The sequence below is a fragment of the Equus przewalskii genome, chromosome 4 (genome assembly GCF_037783145.1).
Source record: "Equus przewalskii isolate Varuska chromosome 4, EquPr2, whole genome shotgun sequence".
Lineage (NCBI taxonomy): Eukaryota > Metazoa > Chordata > Mammalia > Perissodactyla > Equidae > Equus > Equus przewalskii.
The window spans coordinates 104,971,369-104,990,859 of NC_091834.1; the positions used below are offsets into that span (position 1 = coordinate 104,971,369).

At 52.3% G+C, this 19,491-nt stretch overlaps 1 protein-coding gene across 6 annotated transcripts in view; it reads left to right on the top strand.

The window, feature by feature from the left end:
- The window catches only part of DPP6 (dipeptidyl peptidase like 6), a 987,445-nt gene extending 968,656 nt beyond the window's left edge, over nucleotides 1-18,789 (top strand). For all 6 annotated transcript variants that reach the window (XM_070616959.1, XM_070616961.1, XM_070616964.1 and 3 more), the window contains 6 exons: nucleotides 7,600-7,654; nucleotides 11,685-11,796; nucleotides 13,679-13,737; nucleotides 14,633-14,705; nucleotides 14,807-14,880; nucleotides 16,903-18,789. In XM_070616959.1, the coding sequence (XP_070473060.1) occupies nucleotides 7,600-7,654; nucleotides 11,685-11,796; nucleotides 13,679-13,737; nucleotides 14,633-14,705; nucleotides 14,807-14,880; nucleotides 16,903-17,049 (520 nt within the window). In that variant the 3' untranslated portion in view covers nucleotides 17,050-18,789. The remainder of the gene's footprint in view (nucleotides 1-7,599; nucleotides 7,655-11,684; nucleotides 11,797-13,678; nucleotides 13,738-14,632; nucleotides 14,706-14,806; nucleotides 14,881-16,902) is intronic.
- The last annotated feature ends 702 nt before the right edge of the window (nucleotides 18,790-19,491 follow it).

Genomic DNA, 19,491 nt, shown 5'->3' on the forward strand with positions numbered 1-19,491 from the left:
CCAGCCTCTCTCCACCTCTCTGCTCGGCCGACCATGATGCCCTCATCCTGAGCCGATTCTCCTCATGCTCACAGGACGGCTGCCAGGAGCACCTCGCTCCATGCTTCTTCATTCACCTCCAGCAGGTTGGGGAGGGAGCCACTTTCAGAAACTTCCAGAAAGGATGGGAGGAGCCTCCCCAGAAGCACCCAGAAAACCTCTCCTTACATCTCCCTGCCCAGTCCAGAACCCAGAACCCATCACCGGCAAGAGGAGTGTGGACACTCGCCATGAGACCCAGTGGGAACCCCTGGCCTGGGGGCGGTCCGCCTCCCCCGACAGAGGAAGGAAGGCTGGATAACAGCACAGTGGGGCTCTCTTGGGAAGGAGGAGGAGCAGGTGGGTGCGGGTCAGCAACCAGCAGTGTCCGGGGACCCGGGCTGGGCTTGGAGGTGGGAGTGGCCCTTAGATCAGCAGCTGTGTGGGGGCTTGTCCTGCAGAGATGACAGCAATGTCTTCCTCCCTCAGTGTTCCTCCTCCTTTAGTCCTCTTCCACCTGCCTGCTGCTCTCTCCTGTCCTCCCCACCCTGGTCTGACTCCTCCCAGTGAAGCTCAGAGGCCTCTCCAGCCCACCGAGGCCCCAGGCGGAAGGACACAGCGTCCTTCAGGCCCGCCCGCAGCCCACTCCCCTGCAGGCTCTTGGCTGCGTCTGGCTGGCCCCCTCCGAGCACAGGGACAAGAGGGCAAAAGGCTGTTTCACACTTGCGCTGTTTTCTAAAAATAAGGAATTGATCCGACCATCTGTTCAAAAACAAGGCAGAACCTGCCCCGGAAAAACAGTAAATAATGTCAACTGTGGGCCACTGAGGCTTACAAGCAGACAGAAACCATCACAAACCTTACAGCCCTCCTAAAACATGCAGACCTTTCTCAGGAAGCTAAGACTCAAATGTTTCAAGCCATAGAGAACTCTACAAAGCTTTTCAGGATCTGAGTCTGTATTTTCATTAGCCAGGAAGAAATAGCCCAGTTTTATCAGTTTAAGAAACCGTGAGGCCAGCCCATCGCACTGACTCCCCAGAGCTCCCAGCCCCTTAGCGGTTCTGCCATCTTCCTCAACTTCGTGCTTTTGTCCTGCCGCGTCACGCTTCCCATCACAGCTGACTTGGGCAGAGTCCTCTCCCAGGTGAGCTGCTCGCTGTGTAAGGGAAGAGGGCAGTCAAGTGAGTGGGTGGGTTAGGCAGAGGTGGAGCCACACTGACGCTCGGGGCACAGGCTGCAGAAGCACAAACCCTGCCTGGAAGGGCTTCTGGGAGGAGGTGGCCTTTGCCCAAGACCTCAAAGGATTAATAGGGATTTGCCAGGAAGAAAATTGGAGATGCACATTCTAAGTAGAGAAAATATGGTGAGCAAAGGCTTAAGGTAATAATGCAAAGACTCAGCCCTTGCACAGCACATGGAGCACCACAGTATTTATGGGCCATGGAGGGCGCGGGAGATGCATGGAGAAGTAGGGTGGATCACGGAGAGGGTAGGAGATACACGGAGAGGTAGGGTGGACCTTGGAGGGCTAGATGATGCATGGAGAGATAGGACAAGGCTAGATTGTGAGACATGTCCCACATCACCTTAAGGAGTTGCTGCTTGCCCTATAAGCAGCAGAGGTCCACAAGAGGTTTTCTTAGCAGGAAAACAGCAAGGTCAACTTTATTTTTCAAAGTTATAATTTTGGTAACAGTGTAGCAAGTTTTATGGGTCAGAGTCCTGGCAGGAAATGCTCAAACTGGGGAATTTGAGGAGAGATGAATAAAGTGCATGTTTACAAAGGCCTGGGCAGGGTTAGGGAGATCCAGAGGCTGCTGTAGTATCCTGGGGCTAGCCACAGCAATTACCAAGACCCTAGGAGGACGCCCGTCATGGGGAGGGAGCACCTGACAGGAGCTGTGCAGGGAGGGAGCCAGGGACCAGTGCCCTGACCACTCCTCCCTCCCACTGGACCCCTGCTGGTGCCCCCCATTGGCTGAACCCACCAGAAGCCAGAGGGCACAGGAGCCATTGGCTCTGTTCATGCCGCTCATCCATTGTCCCAAGGCGCAGAGCTCAGTGGAGTCACGTGGAGAGTGAGTGGAGGGGAAGTGGAGAGGCAGCCACCCCCGTGTGGATGGAGGAGGAAGAGGGTGGGGAGATAGAGGAAAACTGATGGGAGCCAGTGCCTGCCTGCCATCGCCAGCATGGGCTGGGTGCCCCATGGATGTGGCCCCGTGACTGCCAGAAGCAAAGGCAGCAGGTGGGATGACTACCTCCTTACCATGCATGGGGAAGCTCTGGTCAGAGAGGGTCAAGGGCAGCTAGTGCAGCCAGAAGAGAGGGGAGGGGCACAGACCTGAGGGCCTGGGCACGCCTCAGGCTTCAGCTTCCTGCGCCCCTGAGCACACCTCAGGCTTCAGCTTCCTGCGCCCCTGAGCAGGGAGCCAGACATGGCGTCAGCAGTCCTGGAGAGGGAGGGAGGAGAATAACTCAGGAGGCACTTCCGAGGCAGAGTCAGCAAGATTTGGTAAATGCGTAAATATGGAGATGGAGGGGTGGGGGATGTGAGGCTTCTGCCTTGGGAGACAGAGCTGGGTGGTAAATTCTGTGCCCCACACGATGCTGCGCCCGCCCTATGGCACAGAGCAGGACAAACTGCTTGACCTCATCTCTCCCATTGGCCCCCTCTTTCTTGCCAAACTGAGTCTCTGGCTGTGAAGTTCCCTGATTTTGAAGGTGCTGAGAGCAGCTGTGTGGTCTGCGGGACCTTCGTCAGCTTGGGTCTCCAAGAAGGGGATCAAGAGGGACTTAGACATGCGGAAGGTTTTCGGAGGGAGCGTTAGTGAAGCATGCAGGGTGGGAGTGCGGCAGGGGGAGAGCCAGCAGACTGCGGTGGCTCGGACTCCATGGAAGGATGGGGACGATGAGAGATTGGGTGAGAAGGGCCTCCAAAGGCAGCGAGGCTCCCAGCATCTCCACCAGGCTGACCGGGAACCCAGTGGAGGATCATATGCCAGACAGCCAGGGCATGGCTCTAGGGCGCCTGACACGCTCAGGCACTGGCAGGGACAGCTTGGCACATCATGGACACCATGACAGGTCAGAAAATGTGGCCGCCGGTGGCCATCAGCCAACTGCAACCCTCAGGGCAGGTTCTCTTGGAAGGAGAGGTGAGGTGCACCACATGCAAACTCGCCCTCTTGTCCCCACTCCTGAAGTCTCCATACGGTCCCAGAAACACCCCACGCTCACTCGGGACCCTGTGCTGTCGTCTCAGAGGTCGTCTCCTGACCTCCCCTCTGCGTGGTTCTCACCGTCCTCACCAACTCCAGGCTTTTCCTCTGGTTCCAGTCCTTGCTGGGTCTCAGCTCCTTCAGCGACGACTGTCTGGGCCACGTGACGTGCACACATCACGTCCCGCCATGCAGTCAGTGTTGCTGCTGCTTCCTGGGTGTTAGCCCCCCTCCCCCGGTGGACCGCACTTCTTGAGGGCTGGAGCCCTGTCCTGCCTCGTCCTCTCTCTGGGTCCTCTGCAGACCCTGGCGTGGAGCTGCACTCGGGCGTGCCCTGTCAAGAAAGACCCCTGGATTGATTCTGCTTCCGCTCTGTGCTGTGCCTCTGACCACCAGTAATCAGAAGTGCTCCCTACGTATGAAACCAGCTCTCCTTTATCTTGGGGTTCTGCTGTTGACTAGGAAAGAAATCATCGCAAGGGATTTTCTCGGGTGATTAGTGAAAATATAACTATAAGATAATAAAAATATTTGGTATTGGATTAAAAAAAGTATCCTTGGAAGACTCCAGGGTGTTTTACAGATGAGGATCATTACCAGGATTGATGGCTATTAGATCAGGAAGTGAGTCACCGGGAAATTAGTTGAGGAGCTTGCCAAACGCCCAAGGCTGCCTGCAGACTGGGAAGCAGGTCTAAGAACAAAAATCTGAGCTATTTGACAAATTGGAGTGGAGCCTGAGACCCTGGCCCCGTGCCCTTCGCGATGTGTGTGGCTCTCTCCATGCTCGGTTGTCTCGACAAGCTGCTGCTGGACTCCAGCAGATGTGGTCTGGACGTCTGGCCATGGGGCAGAATCCTCATATGACCAGGTTGACTGGTTGCGGAAAGTGCCGGCTGTCCCAGACCATCCCACCAGATGTTCCCAGATGCACATCAGGGATTTGGGTCAGGAGAAGATTCAGGAACTTGGAGAAACGTATTCACTGGTTCAAGATGTGTGGGCATGCCTGCGTGTTCCGTAGCCCATGACCTAGGGTGTGAGTGTGTGTGTGCGTGTGTGTGTATGTGTGCCTGTGTGCATGTGCTTCTGAATCTCAAGCCAGGCAGACGTGTTGAAGTCTCCCAGGCTATCCTATGATACCTGCACAGCGTTTTTAAAAAGCAAGTGTATTACAGTGCTACATTGGTTTCCCAGGGCTGGAACACCAAAATCAAGGTGTGGGCAGGGCCGAGCTCCCTCTGCAAACTGTAAGGGAATCCTTCCTCAGCTCTTCCAGCTTCTGGTGTTTGCTGGCAATCTTTGGCATTCCTCGGCTCGTAGATGTGTTACGCCAACCCTCCATCCTCACATGGCCATCTTCCCCCGTATGTCTGTGTCTCTCTCCTCTTATGAGGACACCAGCCATATTGGACCAGGACCCCACCCTGCTTCATGGTCATCTCGTCCTATAGAATGACATCAGCAATGGACCCTAACTCCAAATACGGTCACACTCGGAGGTTTTGGGGATTAGGACTTGCACATAATTTTCGGAGTTTAACTCATAACAACTGCTTAAATCGACAACAAATCCCCTTGCCCTTCCCACACCGTCCTGCTCATTCGCTCCATATTTCTGAGTACCGTTATTACGTCCTCGTGATTTCTCCCCTAGTGACTTCTGGTAGCATCTGGGGGCTTAGTTCTTCAGTATCACACCCTCCCTGGGTCATGTGCTAAGGAACAATAGATGTATGTCTTCATTTTTATTTATTTATTCCTTCATATATCTAGAAAATGTCTTAAAAATGTCTTTATTCTGGGGCCCGGCCCCGTGGCAGAGTGGTTAAGTTCGCGCGCTCCGCTGCAGGCGGCCCAGTGTTTCGTCAGTTCGAATCCTGGGCGCGGACATGGCACCATTCATTGAGCCACGCTGAGGCAGCGTCCCACATACCACAACTAGAAGGACCCACAACTAAGAATATACAACTATGTACCGGGGGGCTTTGGGGAGAAAAAGGAAAAAAAAAATGTCTTTATTCTATCCCCATGCCTGGTATTATTGTTTATTTAGACATAAAATCTACATAGAAAATAACTTCTGTCTAGAAAGCCTTAGAATCTTCCACCATCCAGTGTTGGTGATGAGAAAAGCTATGTCATCCTGTTTGCTGGTCTTTGTATATGGCCTATTTCTTTCTTCCTTTCAGAAGAAGGACCTCTTTAATCTGCGGAATTCTGCGATTTCAGTGCTTGGTGTGGGCCTTTTCAACCTGGGGAATAATTAATTGTCCTTTGGTCCTGGAAGGTTTTTGATATCGTTTGTTGATAATTTCTCTTTTCTCTGTTCTTTCTTTCTGGAACTTTGATTATGCTGATCTTGGTGCTTCTGAATTTATTCTCCAAGTACCTTTTCTGTCCTATTTTCCAGCCTTTCTGTTGAATGTTTATCTTCAGATGTGACACCTTAAACTAGCTAATCCTCTTTCTTCATGCAAGAGCATGCTATTTTACCTTTATTGATCCAGGTGTTTTGGGCTCTCTCATCTGGAAGATTTCTTAGATTTCTGATGAAATCTTAGATTTCTGCCTCTTTCTTAATAAGAGAGAGGCACTTAACCCGGGTGCCAGTTCTGTGTGTAGAGAGTGACCTGTTGCCGTGGGTGTCACCATGGGTGGTCAGGTGATCCAGCTCTTCACTGGAGAGAACCACTAATCTTGATATCGTGGCATATTTTCTCCAGGGATAGGCAGTTTCTGTGGCCTGGCCGGCACATTCCTGATTGCCTGCATCTGGAACGGGCTGAGGAGACATCCTTTAGGATGCAGACTCAACACAATTTGCTTGTTACGGTCCGGAGCTTAACCCCTCACTGAGTCTAGTGCCCTCCCCAACATCTGGAGCCTGTTCCTTTTCTCCCCAGAACTGAGACCTGGGAAGTTTAAGTGCCACGTCTGGAGGTCCCACAGTTCCTTAGTAGCTGAGCAGGAATTGGACACAAGATATCCTGACTCAGTGGCAGTGGAAGCTTCTTGGAAGCAAGGCCAATAAATTAGTCAACATTTGTCCCCAAGACCTAGCACAGAGCCTTACACACATACTCAACAGATGGATGATGAGGAGGATGCCGGAGGAGGAGGAGGTAGTATTTTTTCTTGCTCTCGACTAATATTCTAAAATGAAATCAAACTTAAACCAAGCCCTAAGGTAAACATGCACAAATCATCAATTTTCCACCAGTATTCTGGGGAAACCCATTATACTGAAATAAACAATAACATAATGATGATGAAAAGTCACCTGAATTTTTATAATTGTAAGAAATCAAGGAAATTTCTGCTTACAAGCTGGGGCCCCCACGCCCAAGACTTGTGTCCATTCACTGCTGGCATCAGCAGTCAAAGCGCTGTCCTAACCGTGAAGGACTGGCCATGTCCCGGGACGTGGGGTCTTTGAAGAGTTGGCTCTGGGGGCCTCATACCCAGAGCTCGCACTCCTTTCAGCCTGGGAAGGGCAGTTACTGGTGATGGGGTGGCTCCAGCCAGCCCACACAACCTAGTAAACAGAAACTGGAAAATAACCACCAAGGGTGAGATGGCAGCAGGAGTGCCAGGGCAGTGGGAGGGAAGGGGCCTCTGGCGGCCGTGGGCATAGGGAAAGAGGTGACGTGTGAAGATGCAGAAAGTAGCCAGTCATCAGCCAGCAGGTGGCAGGACTCCTGCTGCTGAATTAGGGCCCCAAACCAGAAAGATTCTTGTCGTTTCATGGGGAAACAAGGGACCCCTGGGGAGGGCGGCGGAGATTCTGGCAAGGATCAGGGGCATCGAGCCAGTCACCTCCAAGGCAGGAAGCACAAGGCAGGGGTGATTCTACCACCAAATAGGTCCAAGACGGGGACACCTTCCCAGGAATCGGGACAAAGGACAGTGCAGGTGGGGTGGGTGCCCAGTGCCCTGCACAGACCCAGAGCGTCTTCTCTCCCTGCTAAGCCCGGAGGCCCCGCCCAGAGTCCGGGGGTGGTTGGGAGTCACATGGTCCAGGTGAGGGGTGATGGCAACAGGAGGACAGGGACCCAGCAGACCTGAAAGTCTCCAGAAGAGCCTTGGCTGCTTTGTATTCATGGTTCTCAGCCAGCAAGCTTGACATCCCTGGTCGTTCTCCAGAGTTACGGCAAGGGCGCCCTGAGATTAATGTGGGCATCCTTCCTATGCACTAAGTAAATAAAAGCCAAAAACAATGATATCAGAATTCCAGTATTTCTTTTGATCTAAATAGGGGCTTTTATGCTTGAAATGGTTGGAAAGCACTGTTCTGGGACACAGAGATGCAAAACACAGCCATGATGTGCGCTGACTCCTCTCTCCTCTGACCTTGCAGGACGATGCTGAAAGAGCAGTACATCGACAAGACGCGTGTGGCCGTGTTTGGGAAGGTGAGCTCGGCTGCTTCTTGTCTGAACACCTCCTGTTCAAGAACACTGAGCTGTCCTGGTTGACTGCGGGTGTCTCTGGTCGGGTGTGCGAACAGTTACTCTCTTAAGAGCGAGAGGTTGGGCACTGAGTGGTTCCAGCAAAGGGAGCCGTCGTCTGCTGGCTCATTTGTCAATGTTTCTTTTACATCATCTGGAAGGAAAGGAAGAAAGAAGCCAGGTCCTATGGGAGCGCTCCGTCAGGTTCCTAATTGCTTTCCTGGCGTAAGCCTGCCCCAGGAAAGAAGGGAGGCAGGCGTCCTTACTTCTGTGTATCTTCTTGTGCAGCAGCCACATTAATTGAGCAGGTTCGCTGAAATGGAAGGGAGGGAGTGGGAGGTCACACTCTGAACTGTCAAGCCAGAGAAGCTTCCAGGGGATGGCCCACATCCGAAGTCTGTAGCCTGGTGCAGTGGTGGCCCGTGGCTGGGAGTCAGGTCTGTGGAGGGCCCCCTAGTATCGCCGGGGCACGTGGTCCCCCATTCTCAGATGGCCTGGACCCTTGGCCTCTTGATCTCAAGAAGGCGAGAGCACAGAGGGATAGACCCGGATCCGTCTTCGGTCTGAGAGGACGGCTCGCAGCAGAGGCTCGTCGGCGGTGCCTCGCAGGGACCTGCCTGCAGGTGGAGGCTTGAACAGGTGATCACAGGAGCACCTCTTACAGCATCGCCTCCGGAACCTCCGAGCCCAGCATTCGATGGGAGCAGTGTGCATTTGAGACGTGGCCCCACCCTGTTGGGTGACCCCAGAAATGGCGTCCTGGAGCCCTCCCACACCCCCTCCGCACTTACTTCCTAGGGGAGGGACTCAGAGCCTGGACACAGGGACCTAGAGGCTCATTCTGTGCTAGGGAGGACCCTGTGAGGGGCTCAGAGCGAGCTGGATGGATTATAAGTGTCACTTGGGGTGACAACACTTATCACCCATCCCCTCCCACATGGGAAAGTTACTGCCCCACAGACTGCTGCCAGCTCAAGGCAGAGCGCCCAGGCCTGGGTCACTCTGTGTCCAGTCTTCACTCCTCTCCAAACACACGTGATGCTATTCCTGAGAGCTTGGCCTCCCTTCTCTGGCTGCATTCCCAAGGCGAGCATCTCAACATAGCCCAACCCCTGGGACCTTTCAAAATTCACTCTGGGGGCCAGCCCCGCGGCGTAGTGGTTAAGTCTGGCACACTCCACTTCAGTGGCCTGGGTTTGCAGCTTCGGATCCTGGGCACAGACTTATACCACTCAGCAGCTGTGCTGTGACGGCAACCCACATACAAATTATAGAAGCAAGTTACAGGAAGATTGGCACAAATGTTAGCTCAAGGTGAATCTTCTTCAAGCAAAAAAAGAGGAAGATTGGGAACAGTTGTTATGTATTTGTATGTGGCAACCCACATACAAATTAAGGAAGATTGGCGCAGATGTTAGCTCATGGCCAATCTTCTTCAAACAAAAAAAAGAGGAAGATTGTTAACAGTTGTTAGCTCAGATCCACTCTTACTCAGGGAAAAAAAAAATTCACTCTGGACAAAGAAGATGTAGGAGTCAGCTAATAGCAAACAGGCTTTCCCCAAAGTGATTGATTCAGCGGCATGGGCAGAGAGTGTGCTGGGTGGAAAGGGGAACCTGTACACCTTTCAAGAATGCAGCTCACCTCACTCTGTCACTGGGACAGGCAAAGGGAGTGTGTCCAGTGCTCTTTGCTAGGCACCTTTCCCCATTCATTCTGCCTCAGTGGCCCCCTGCCGCATGCAGTAGTGCCCCTTAGATGGAGGTGTTGTGGACCCATAATTGCATTTCTCCTCGGAGGAAATGAGCTGTTGGTTCTTTTAGCTGATCAGCGTTCTGCAGGCTCTCCCCGTTTCCTTCCTCAGTCTACCTCAGTGAGTCTGGGTACAGCCCGGGTCCTGTGCCCCCTTCATCACGGAGCACAGGACCTCCTGGAGCCGCAGAGGCCCCCTGGAGCTGTGGCTGCTCTACAGGTGTCCTGGGGGACGGGGGAGGGACAGCTGTGGGCTGCGTTCTGCAGGTTCTGGCCTGTAGACTACGGGTAGCCTCTCGCTGAAGCCCTAGTCTAGGCCCTGAGGTTCTCTAGGAAAAATGTGTTCAGTGCTTTTTTTCTTAAAGACTTTATTTTTCAGAGCAGTTTTAGGTTGCCAACAAAATCGAGAGCAAAGTACAGAGAATTCCCCTTTCCCTCCACAGACACAGCCTCCCTCGTTATCAACATCCCTCCCCAGAGGGGTACATTTATTAGTATTGATGAACCTGCCTTGACACATCATTATCACCCAGAGCCCATAGTTTACACGACGGTTCCCTCTTGCTGTTGCACGTTCTATGGGTTTAGACGAATGTATAATGACATGTGTCCATCATTAAGGTATCAAACTGAGTATTTTCACTGCCCTAAAGATGCTCTCTGCCCCGCCTGTTCATCCCTCCACAGCAACCCCTGGCAACCACTGCTCTTTTTACTGTCTCCACAGTTTTGCCTTTTCCAGAAGGTCTTATAGTTGGAATCATACAGTGTGCAGCCTTTTCAGATTGGCTTCTTCCTCTTAGTGATATGCATTTAGCTTTCTTCCAAGTCGTTTCTTGTCTTGAGAGATCATCTGTTTTTAGCGCTAAATAATATTCCATTCTCTGGATGTACCACAGTTTATTTATCCATTCACTGACTGAAAGACATCTTGGTTGATTCCAAGTTTTGACAATCATGAATAAAGCTGCCGTAACCATCCATGTGCGGGTTTTCATGTAGATATAAATTTTCAGCTCCTTGAATAAATACCAAGGAGCGTGATTGCTGGATCGTATGGTAAAAGTATGTTTACTTTTGTAAGAAATCACCAAACTCCCGTCCAAAGAGGCTGCACCCTTTGCGTTCCCACCAGCAATGAGTCAGCGTTCCTGGTGCTCCACATCCTCGCCAGCATTTGGTGGTGTCAGCCAACACTTTTTTTAAAAACAAACTGCAGAAGGACTTATAAGGACTTGTAGATCCCACTGGCAATAAATATTATTAGCCAGAAACCAAAAGGACTCTTTTATTGCCATTAAGACAAGATATTCCTGTTGTACTGAAGGAAACTATTAGAAAATAATATAACGGAGCAAACATATAGGTGATAAGCGGTTAATCCTACAGTGAGTTTGGCATGGTGTGGGCTCCACAGACTGTCTCCATCACGTCTGTGGGTTCCCACACTCCACACACACATGCTCACACATGCTCACACATGCTCACACGCAGTCCCCATGCCATACCCTTGTTCTCTGGAGCCTTTGCTCCTGGCCCTCCCCACCTTCACTCATCAAAGCATCACATCTGTGTCCCATTCCCTTTGGGTCTTTTGGGGGACTGGAGCACATCTGAATCAAGCAACTTTGAAGGCACCCATGGCAGATAATGATGTAACATTTTACTCTCTCTGAGAGGCCCACATTGAAGTAGGGGTCTTCATGTCAATCCCAAGGAAGGGCAATATAGGAATTTATGGAATTACCCATGGACAGGACACGGGTGCATGTCTGTCTCATGTAACCCCTGAGCTGAGCATCATGGCAGACCAGTACAGGCGCCCTTTGACACTGCTTCCTGGTGGGCCCTCCCTCAGAATCACGTGGAATGATTGGTTTGCCTAGACAAGGAAGGCAGCAAGAAGAGCTGTACAAAAGTGCTGATTTGGAGGGGACTTGATAATAGCCTTACCCTTACATGGCATTTCCTAGTCTACAGTCGCACTTCCACTTCACTATCACGCTTCATCGTCCCACCCCTTGAAACTGAGGCACAAAAGCTGGGAAGACTCACATCACATAACTAGCTGGAAAGGTATCTGCTTTTCATCTTTTTACCCCCTAAAGAGTTTTAAGTTAAAAGTAAAAACAATGTGAAAATGGTTGCTCGAGTGGCTGATCTTATTATGTCTGAGGCTCTTTCCACGACTGCGTTGTTGACGTTGACTCCCACTTTTCTCCCTTCCCTCTCTCTTTCTCAGGATTATGGCGGGTACCTGAGCACTTACATCCTCCCAGCAAAGGGTGAAAACCAAGGTCAGATTTTCACCTGCGGCTCTGCCCTGTCTCCAATAACAGACTTCAAGCTCTACGGTAAGGTCTTGACTAGACGTGTTGGGCCGCAGCAGGGCCCCACTGCCCTCCCCTTCGGCACTGCGTTCCACCCGCCTCCCTCCCCTCAGGCGCCCACAGTTGAGGATAAACTACCACAGTGTTGTGTGGCTAATGGGTGAACCTCATAGAGAGAACCTGGTTTCAAGTCACTTGTTGGATGAAAGTGGTCAATCCACTGATACCTATGAATCACTTCCCCAACACCCAAGACCAGGAGCTAAAACAGCTAGTGGTTCCACTCACAATAGGCGGAGTTGGAAAACCCTCGCCTGCGAGCAGGAGGGACAGAGGTGTGCTGCCGTCCCTGAGGGCTGCCCTTCCTCTTTGCTCCCGGAGCCTGGGCAGGGCCCTGCACTGGGTCTGTGTCTGGGGCGTGGGGGTGTTTGGCGGGCAGAGGTTAGTGAGGAGCATGGCAGCTACTTGGTGAGCACTGGGGGAGATGTGATGGCTCAGCTCTGCTCTGCTCTCTGCCTGCCCTCCTCCCTGGCAGCCCCTGGCCAGCGCCGTTCCTTGGGGAGACTGCCTTTCCCATGGCCAGAAGCCTGAGATGGGGGACGGGGTGTCAGGATGACTTGCTGAAGGGACCAGGCGGAGATCAGGCGTCCCAGCTGTGGGAGCCAGACCTCTGCCCAGGCACAGAGGTGCCTCTATTGTCACTGTTTTGGGGTTCGAGGCTCCCTACCTTCTCCTCCTTCTGGTCAGCCAGCCCCTTTCCTCCGAATGTGCATGGCTTTGTGACATTAACCTCTTATTTAAATGTGCAGAGAGGTCTTTCATGTGGGTCTGAGAACTTGCCCTCAGGCCAGGGCTACAGGGAGGCTGGCTGTTAGCCTGCTACCCGCACTGCACTACGCTCACTAATAAGATGGCAAACCAGGAGCGCTTTTTGTCGCTGGTCTGCGGGAGCCCTGCTCAAAGCCTGTGCTCCCTCTGGTTCAAAGGCACAGGTCCTACTCCCCTGGCTGCACCCTTCCACGTGCCCCATCTCAGTACTACTGGACCCCGGGAAACAACCCAGGGGTCACGGTGGGGTCCAGCAGCCCACTGGTTCCTGCAGCCAAAAGGCTCAAAACAGATGTGCTAGTCTTTACAAAGAGCTCTAATGCGAATTTCAACTTATAATCGTACAAGAGCTCTCCTAATTCAAAATTTTAACAATTAAAATTAATTTTCCAATGGGAATACATGTAGCATATTTCATATTTTTCAAACTCAGTGAGACTTTCATAATTTTTTTAATCATGCTATTTCAAACCTGCCTGATTTGAATGCACACAAACACCAGCATCCCCACGCTTGGCTTTGTCACAGTGCCCAAGAGGGAAAGCCGCCACACTGTCTCTTCCACTTACCTATGGATTCCCTGAAACCTGGGGAAGCTGTTTGGAGCTCTTTGCATCCTGACTTCCCCGACAGGGCAGCCCCCGGGTCCTCATCCAGAACCCGGACCCGGAGCCAGGCTTTGGGATAGAAAGGAAACATGCTTAGACTTGTTAAAAAACTAAGTAAATCCTCATGGAAATGTGCTCTCTTATCATTTGTTCCCTTTTCCTGTATGTCAAAATGAAGTGAGAGGTATCCTGTTTATTTAGGATTCCAATTAAGTAGGTTTTGTGTAATTAAGGTTTTGCTCTCCTGCTACAAACCAACCAGCCACCACACTGGCAATTTATTGGTACGGTACTCTCGGATTCCCCGTGTAAGGACGCAAGAGGTTGAGACAGTTTTTTAAAAACAAACCTCTCCCATGTGCATGTAAGTGCGTCAGCCCTCCACGCCCCAGCCCTGTGCCATGGGCATCCCCAGAGTGCGGGGAGCGCCACACCCCCAGGGTAACCCTCCTCCCTCTGTTTGTGTCCAGCATCTGCATTTTCCGAGAGATACTTGGGCCTCCACGGACTTGACAACAGAGCATACGAGGTATGTTTGGGCACAAGTGGGGAATCTGATGACCTCTGTCAACCTCTTCTCCAAATTCCCTCTCCCGCCCCTCCAACCCCCAGCCCCACTCTAACCCACCCTCCCTTCCCGGGCCCGCTGTTCTCTCCCTGTCCACTCTAAGGAAACCTTTGGGTCCATCCTTCCACCACACTGTGAACTGAGGGGACTGGGACCTCTCTCGGGTCAGTCTGCTTTCCCATTCTAGAGCTTGAGGGATGGGGAAGAGAGCCGAGAGCATCTTTGGATGGAGGAGTCTGTCCCAGGGCCCCTAGGCATTGGGTGTGGGTGACCGCCGGCTCCCCTGCGCCCAAGGCGGGTTCTACTTCGGGAGAATAAGCTATTGGTGGAGGGACAGCAGACTCTGATACCTCCTGCTAGGTCAGAGCCATTCAGTTGAGTCACTGCAGACGTCACACCTGGGTGCATGAGAGGCCAGGGTTCTGCAGGGCAGGACTGTGGCTTCAGTGTTGAAACTCCCACATGGACAACAGAACTGTCTGACCAGGACGTCACCTCCTAATGGCACCAGGTGAAACGATGGCCCTCTGAGACCACCTGCAGTGGGAGAAACTCTCTTTCTCTTCTCCCATCTTCTCTCCCACCCCTTCCTCTTCCTGAAAGGAGTTCACATAAGGGAGAGCTGAGGCTTCCGGGATGAGCTGTGCATTTCATTGCAGATACCTATAAATCACTTCCCCAACACACAAGACCAGGAGCTAAAACAGCTAGCGGTTCCAATGAAGCATCCCAATTCTCCCAGAACTTTCTGTTTCCAATGCACGGCACCCACCTTCTCAGTCAGATTTCTAGTAACAAGACCTTGCTGCCTGCGGTGAGGCCCGCTGATGCTCTCCCCTTGCCCCTGTGTGTGCAGATGACCAAGGTGGCCCATCGCGTGTCAGCGCTGGAGGAACAGCAGTTTCTGATCATTCACGCAACCGCTGATGGTGAGGACTAAGGATGTCGATTCACTGCATATCTGGTGAAAGCGTCACCATTGATGATGTTATGGGTTTTGACAAACACTTTCCTCTTTTTTTTTTAACAGAAAAAATCCATTTCCAGCACACCGCAGAACTCATCACACAACTAATTAAGGGAAAGGCTAATTACAGCTTGCAGGTACAGTATATGCCCATCCACTGGGTTTCGCACTGGGAGAGAGACAGTCCTTTCCATGCAGAAAGCACTGAGTGCAGTCGGTGCGTCCCGTTTCCTCAGCACAGCTGCGGTACAGTTCCGGGAGATGGGCGGGGGCAGGTCAGATCAGACACATTAGCACCGGCTTACTTTTTCTACGAATTAGCGATAGCTCGGTTCTGCACTCAGGCTGTGTTTAAGCCCCTTTGGAGCTCCACCACCACCACCACCCACCCCCGCCTCCACTCCAGGCCGTGAGCAAGGCCACACCAACCAGCACACCACCCTACAGTGAGGTGATGGTGTCCCTGGTGTGTGAAGATGGGGCTCTTGTCCCAGTGCTGGTGAGAGCAGTGTGAGTGGGTCCTGAGCCCCCTCTCACTAGCCTCCCCCGGACAACACCGCACACTGACAAATGCTGGCAGGAGGCTCCAGAATCGTCTGTGGCTGAGCAGCAGTTAAAGAGCGTTCCCCTTTCCAAGAGCCAGACTCACGGCTTCATCCTATTGGCATCAAGTACGGACCCAACAGCTCAAGGCTGGGCTCCTTCCAGTGGTGCACAATGCTCCTTCTGGAAACTTCCTCCATTTCCTTCCTGACCACTGGTTCCTTCAGTAAAACAGGCATGACCCCGATGGTCATTTCAGGTCCAGAGATAAATGGGAGATTTCCTCAGCCGAGCGCCCTGTCTCCTGGTGCCCTGGCACTGACCGCTGGCCGCCTCTGTCGCCAGCTCCTGGCCTTCCTGCATGCTGTCTTGTGGAGGGTCACCTGTGGCCTGGGCCGGTTGTGCAGAGCTTCCTGCAGGGAGGGAGTTTGGCCCAGGGGTTGATGAATAGGGCAGGAAGGACGGAGTTAATGTCACATTTGAGCTCCCCTCTGAAAATGTTTGGGTCGTAGTAGACGCGATAGCTGCCGCAGCGTTATGAGACACATTGTACACACACGGTGCAGCCGTGGTAGGTGAAACGGCAGCCCTCCGTGCTGATGTGGATTGCTCCGCAAGACAGCGGCTACGTTGGATCAGCCAGGGGCAGCGAAAGGGACCCCGGCGCGCAGGGCCGTGCCTCAGGCACAGCGACGTTTCAACAGACACTCAATGAATTTGTCACAATGATCAACTCCAGATAATGGCACCAAGGGAGGGGACCCAGGAAAGGAGGGGCCATACTTCCTACTCTGTATCCTTTGTCCTGTTTGATGCTTAACGTACACGCACTAGCTCACTTACGTCATTAATAACGCTCTAAGATGAAAGCGAGCGCCATCCTCCAATGACGGGAAAGGGAGACAGAGTCCAAAATGCGGGAGGCAGCCTGGTGTCGTGGGGAGGACACGGGCTCCTGGGTGGATTAGACTTCCCTTGAACCCCTGCTGGGATAGGCCCCTTTGTGTGGAAATGGCGCAGTGCCCCTAGGGTACAGGGCGTGTTGTTACGTTTGGTAATGGGGTATCTGGCTGCCATCTTTTTAGGATTCACTATGTTCCAAGCCTCGTTCTAAGTGATTTATAGGTATTATAACATCACTTAATTTCACAAAACTTTATGAGCTAGATTCTCTTATGATGATCATCTCCACTTGGCACAACTGAAAACTGAGGCCCAGGAAAGTCACCTGTCCAGAGCCACACGGGGAGCCAAACCCAGGTGGCCGGGCCACAGGACTCGGTATGGGAACAGGCAGTTTCCCGCTGTCTCTGTGCTCTCGAGCTTGTCTCTGTGCTGCACGTTCGAACAAGCGGATTGAGACAGTGCAGAGTCTGTTGAACGAAGTGCTTTTTAGTTTAGTCAGTCGATTCACTGAGTGCCTGCTGCACCTGGCAAAGCTTCTAGGAGAAAAAGGCACTGACATGAGCACTGAAATGGTTCAGGAAATGCGTTTCCCAGGTTAAGTTCAGGCCTGCGTGGGCCCTGACCATAGTCATCTCCACATCTCAGGTGCATCCCCAGTCCCACTGGGAGGGTGGGCCAGCGTTCTTGACTCCTCTGTGCCTTCCTTGCAGATTTACCCGGATGAAAGCCATTACTTTAACAGCGCCTCCCTCAAACAGCACCTCTACCGCTCCATCATCAACTTCTTTGTGGAATGCTTCAGGATTCAGGACAAACTCCCGACAGCCACAGCAAAAGAGGAGGAGGAGGAGGACTGACCAGGAGCCAGCCCTAAGCACAACGTGGCTCTTCCTAGAACAGCGTACCACTGGGACCCTGCCTCCCTCTCCCGCAGAGGGCTGGGGTGGGGGCACGAAGTGTTATCGTTCCATAGCATGTATGTCTCGGGTCCTGAAGGCAGTTTTGCTTCTGAAACAAGCTCCTTCCCGGGTGGAGATGCGTCATCGCTCACGAGGGCTTCCGAGGAGCCTGGAACCATCACAGCATTGCCGCCCCCTGACCCCAGAGTGACTGGTGCATCCCACAGCCCCTCCCCAAGGAACGGTATGAAGGACAGACGGCAGTGAAGAAACTGGCCCTGAAATTCCAGCTGTCGAGCAGTAGCATTAAGACCCACCCTCTACCGGAGGGCCGCGTCCACATTAGCAGCATCACATCCAGTCTGATATAACCACGCCATGGGAACAACTATAGCACAATTATTTTAACAGTACTTGTTCATAGATTGGCTTGCTCCTTTCTGTAATTAGGAGATTCCACGTTTAAGGGGCTGTACAAAGTATTACTGTAGCTATGCTAATGGTTAACCTTATGGAATTAATTCGTATTTTTCTATGGTTTTTACCTGACACTGTCTCTGGTCATGGGGTTGTTTTGCTGTGCCGTTTTTCATTTTCCTTTGTTTTGCTTGGTTTTCTTCAGTCAATGTGTAGGCTTTGCTGTTGTTTGAATGAAGAAGCAGATCAGAACTAACTCACCGCTCTCTCCAAGGTCATCTTCAGACTTTGCGGAGACATTTCAAACCCCTGAGGGGAAGAAATATCCATACGATTCACTAAAAAAAATTCACCAATAAACCCTCTCCCACCCAGCCACATCTGGATTTGGCTTAGATTTGCATTGTCCGCTTACATATGTCTTTCGACCCATCCTTTGCCTCCTTGATAAGTTGTCAAGTCTTTTCAGATGACATTTGGTTGAAAAACATAAAAAGACAAAGTGTTGACCTCACCCCCAGGTCTGTCACATGCGCTCGGGTGGCAGGAAGCCGAGTCGCCTCCCAGCTCCTTTCCTGGGGATGGCTCGTGCCCTCCCCGCCGCCCAGGAGCAGCCACGTCGATGCTCTGCACTAGCCCTGTAGGATGCCCTCTGGCCAAGTGTGGAGCGGTGTCCTAGTGTGAATTTCCTTCTGTTGTGTATAAAGACAGGAACCTGCGTCAGGCATCGCCCGCCTTCCCCGCCCAGCGCCCCCACTCCCCTCTGCGTTCCGCATTTCGCTTGCATGCCCGACACTCTGGCTGATCTGCGCTCTCTAGAAGTGCTCGTTTGAAATATATTGATTACCGTCATTTCCTCTGGAGCTTGTTGACAAGCTGAATGTCAGTTCTGATTTCTCCAGCTTCCGGTCCTGCTGGAGGGTCCTTGACATCTTGTCAGCAGAGAAGACACGTCCATGTCTCTTTGATGTTTGGGGTTTGGTTTCACCCACGCGAGCTCTGAACGTCAGTTGTAGTTAGTCTGCTTGGGAGATCTCCATCACGGGATTTTTAGGGTGATCTGTCACTGTTGGTTAGAAGGATCAACGTGCTGACCGGTATGACCGCTCTGAAGGCTGCGTGATCGTGCTTGTGCTGTTTCCGTGGGCTTGGCCAACTGCAGAGCCAGCTAGGGCTGACGGGGGAAGCCTGCTCTGGCCACGATCTGGTAGGAGGGAGGTCAGAATGTGGCATGGTAGCGTTTGTTCATCCATGGAATAAAACATTATTTTACCACTCGGATAGCTCTTTTCTTACTTATCTTCCACCATCTCACCTTAGAGAAAGTGCGAAACTTCAAGAAGTTTGTAAGGTCCTCGTTGGACCCTAAGCAAGACTGTGCGTGTCCTCAAGAGCCTGGGGCGCGGCAGGTAAAACCTGCCTCCGTGGTGGCAGCAGTACTGATAGTAAGAAGGAGCGGACTGACCAAATAAATCAAAGTCCCCCAGTCAGAGAAAAGGGGTCTGAGTTGCATCTTGAAAGCTTTAGGGTGAAGACAGATTTTCCTACGCTAAGAGGAAAAGCGGCTCTCAGCTGAGGCCATAGTGTTGCCCCCAGAACGCTTTAGGAAAGCCTCCATCTGCTGGAAATCCCTTAATTCAGTGGTGGTGGTGTTGTTACTCGATGTCTGGTGTGAATGTAGCAGAGGGATAAAGCAAATAAACCCTTCCAAACCGCCGAGCGGCTTCTGCTGCAAAGAAACCAGATCAGTCCAGGCACGCCAGCCGAATCAGCGGAATCTCGTCACCTGCTTGACCAAGAGTTAAGAGCAGGAGATAAAACAAAAAAAGCCAGAAGCAGCAGGGGCTGTCCCGGCCTGAGGTGCTTATCACCCCGGCGGCGCAGTGTCACCGTGAGCCCTCTCCCGGTTCCACCAGGAGGGAGCTGAGTGCTCCCCACAGCCTCTCACTGCTGAGGCCACGCCTCCTGGAGGGGGCTGGACAC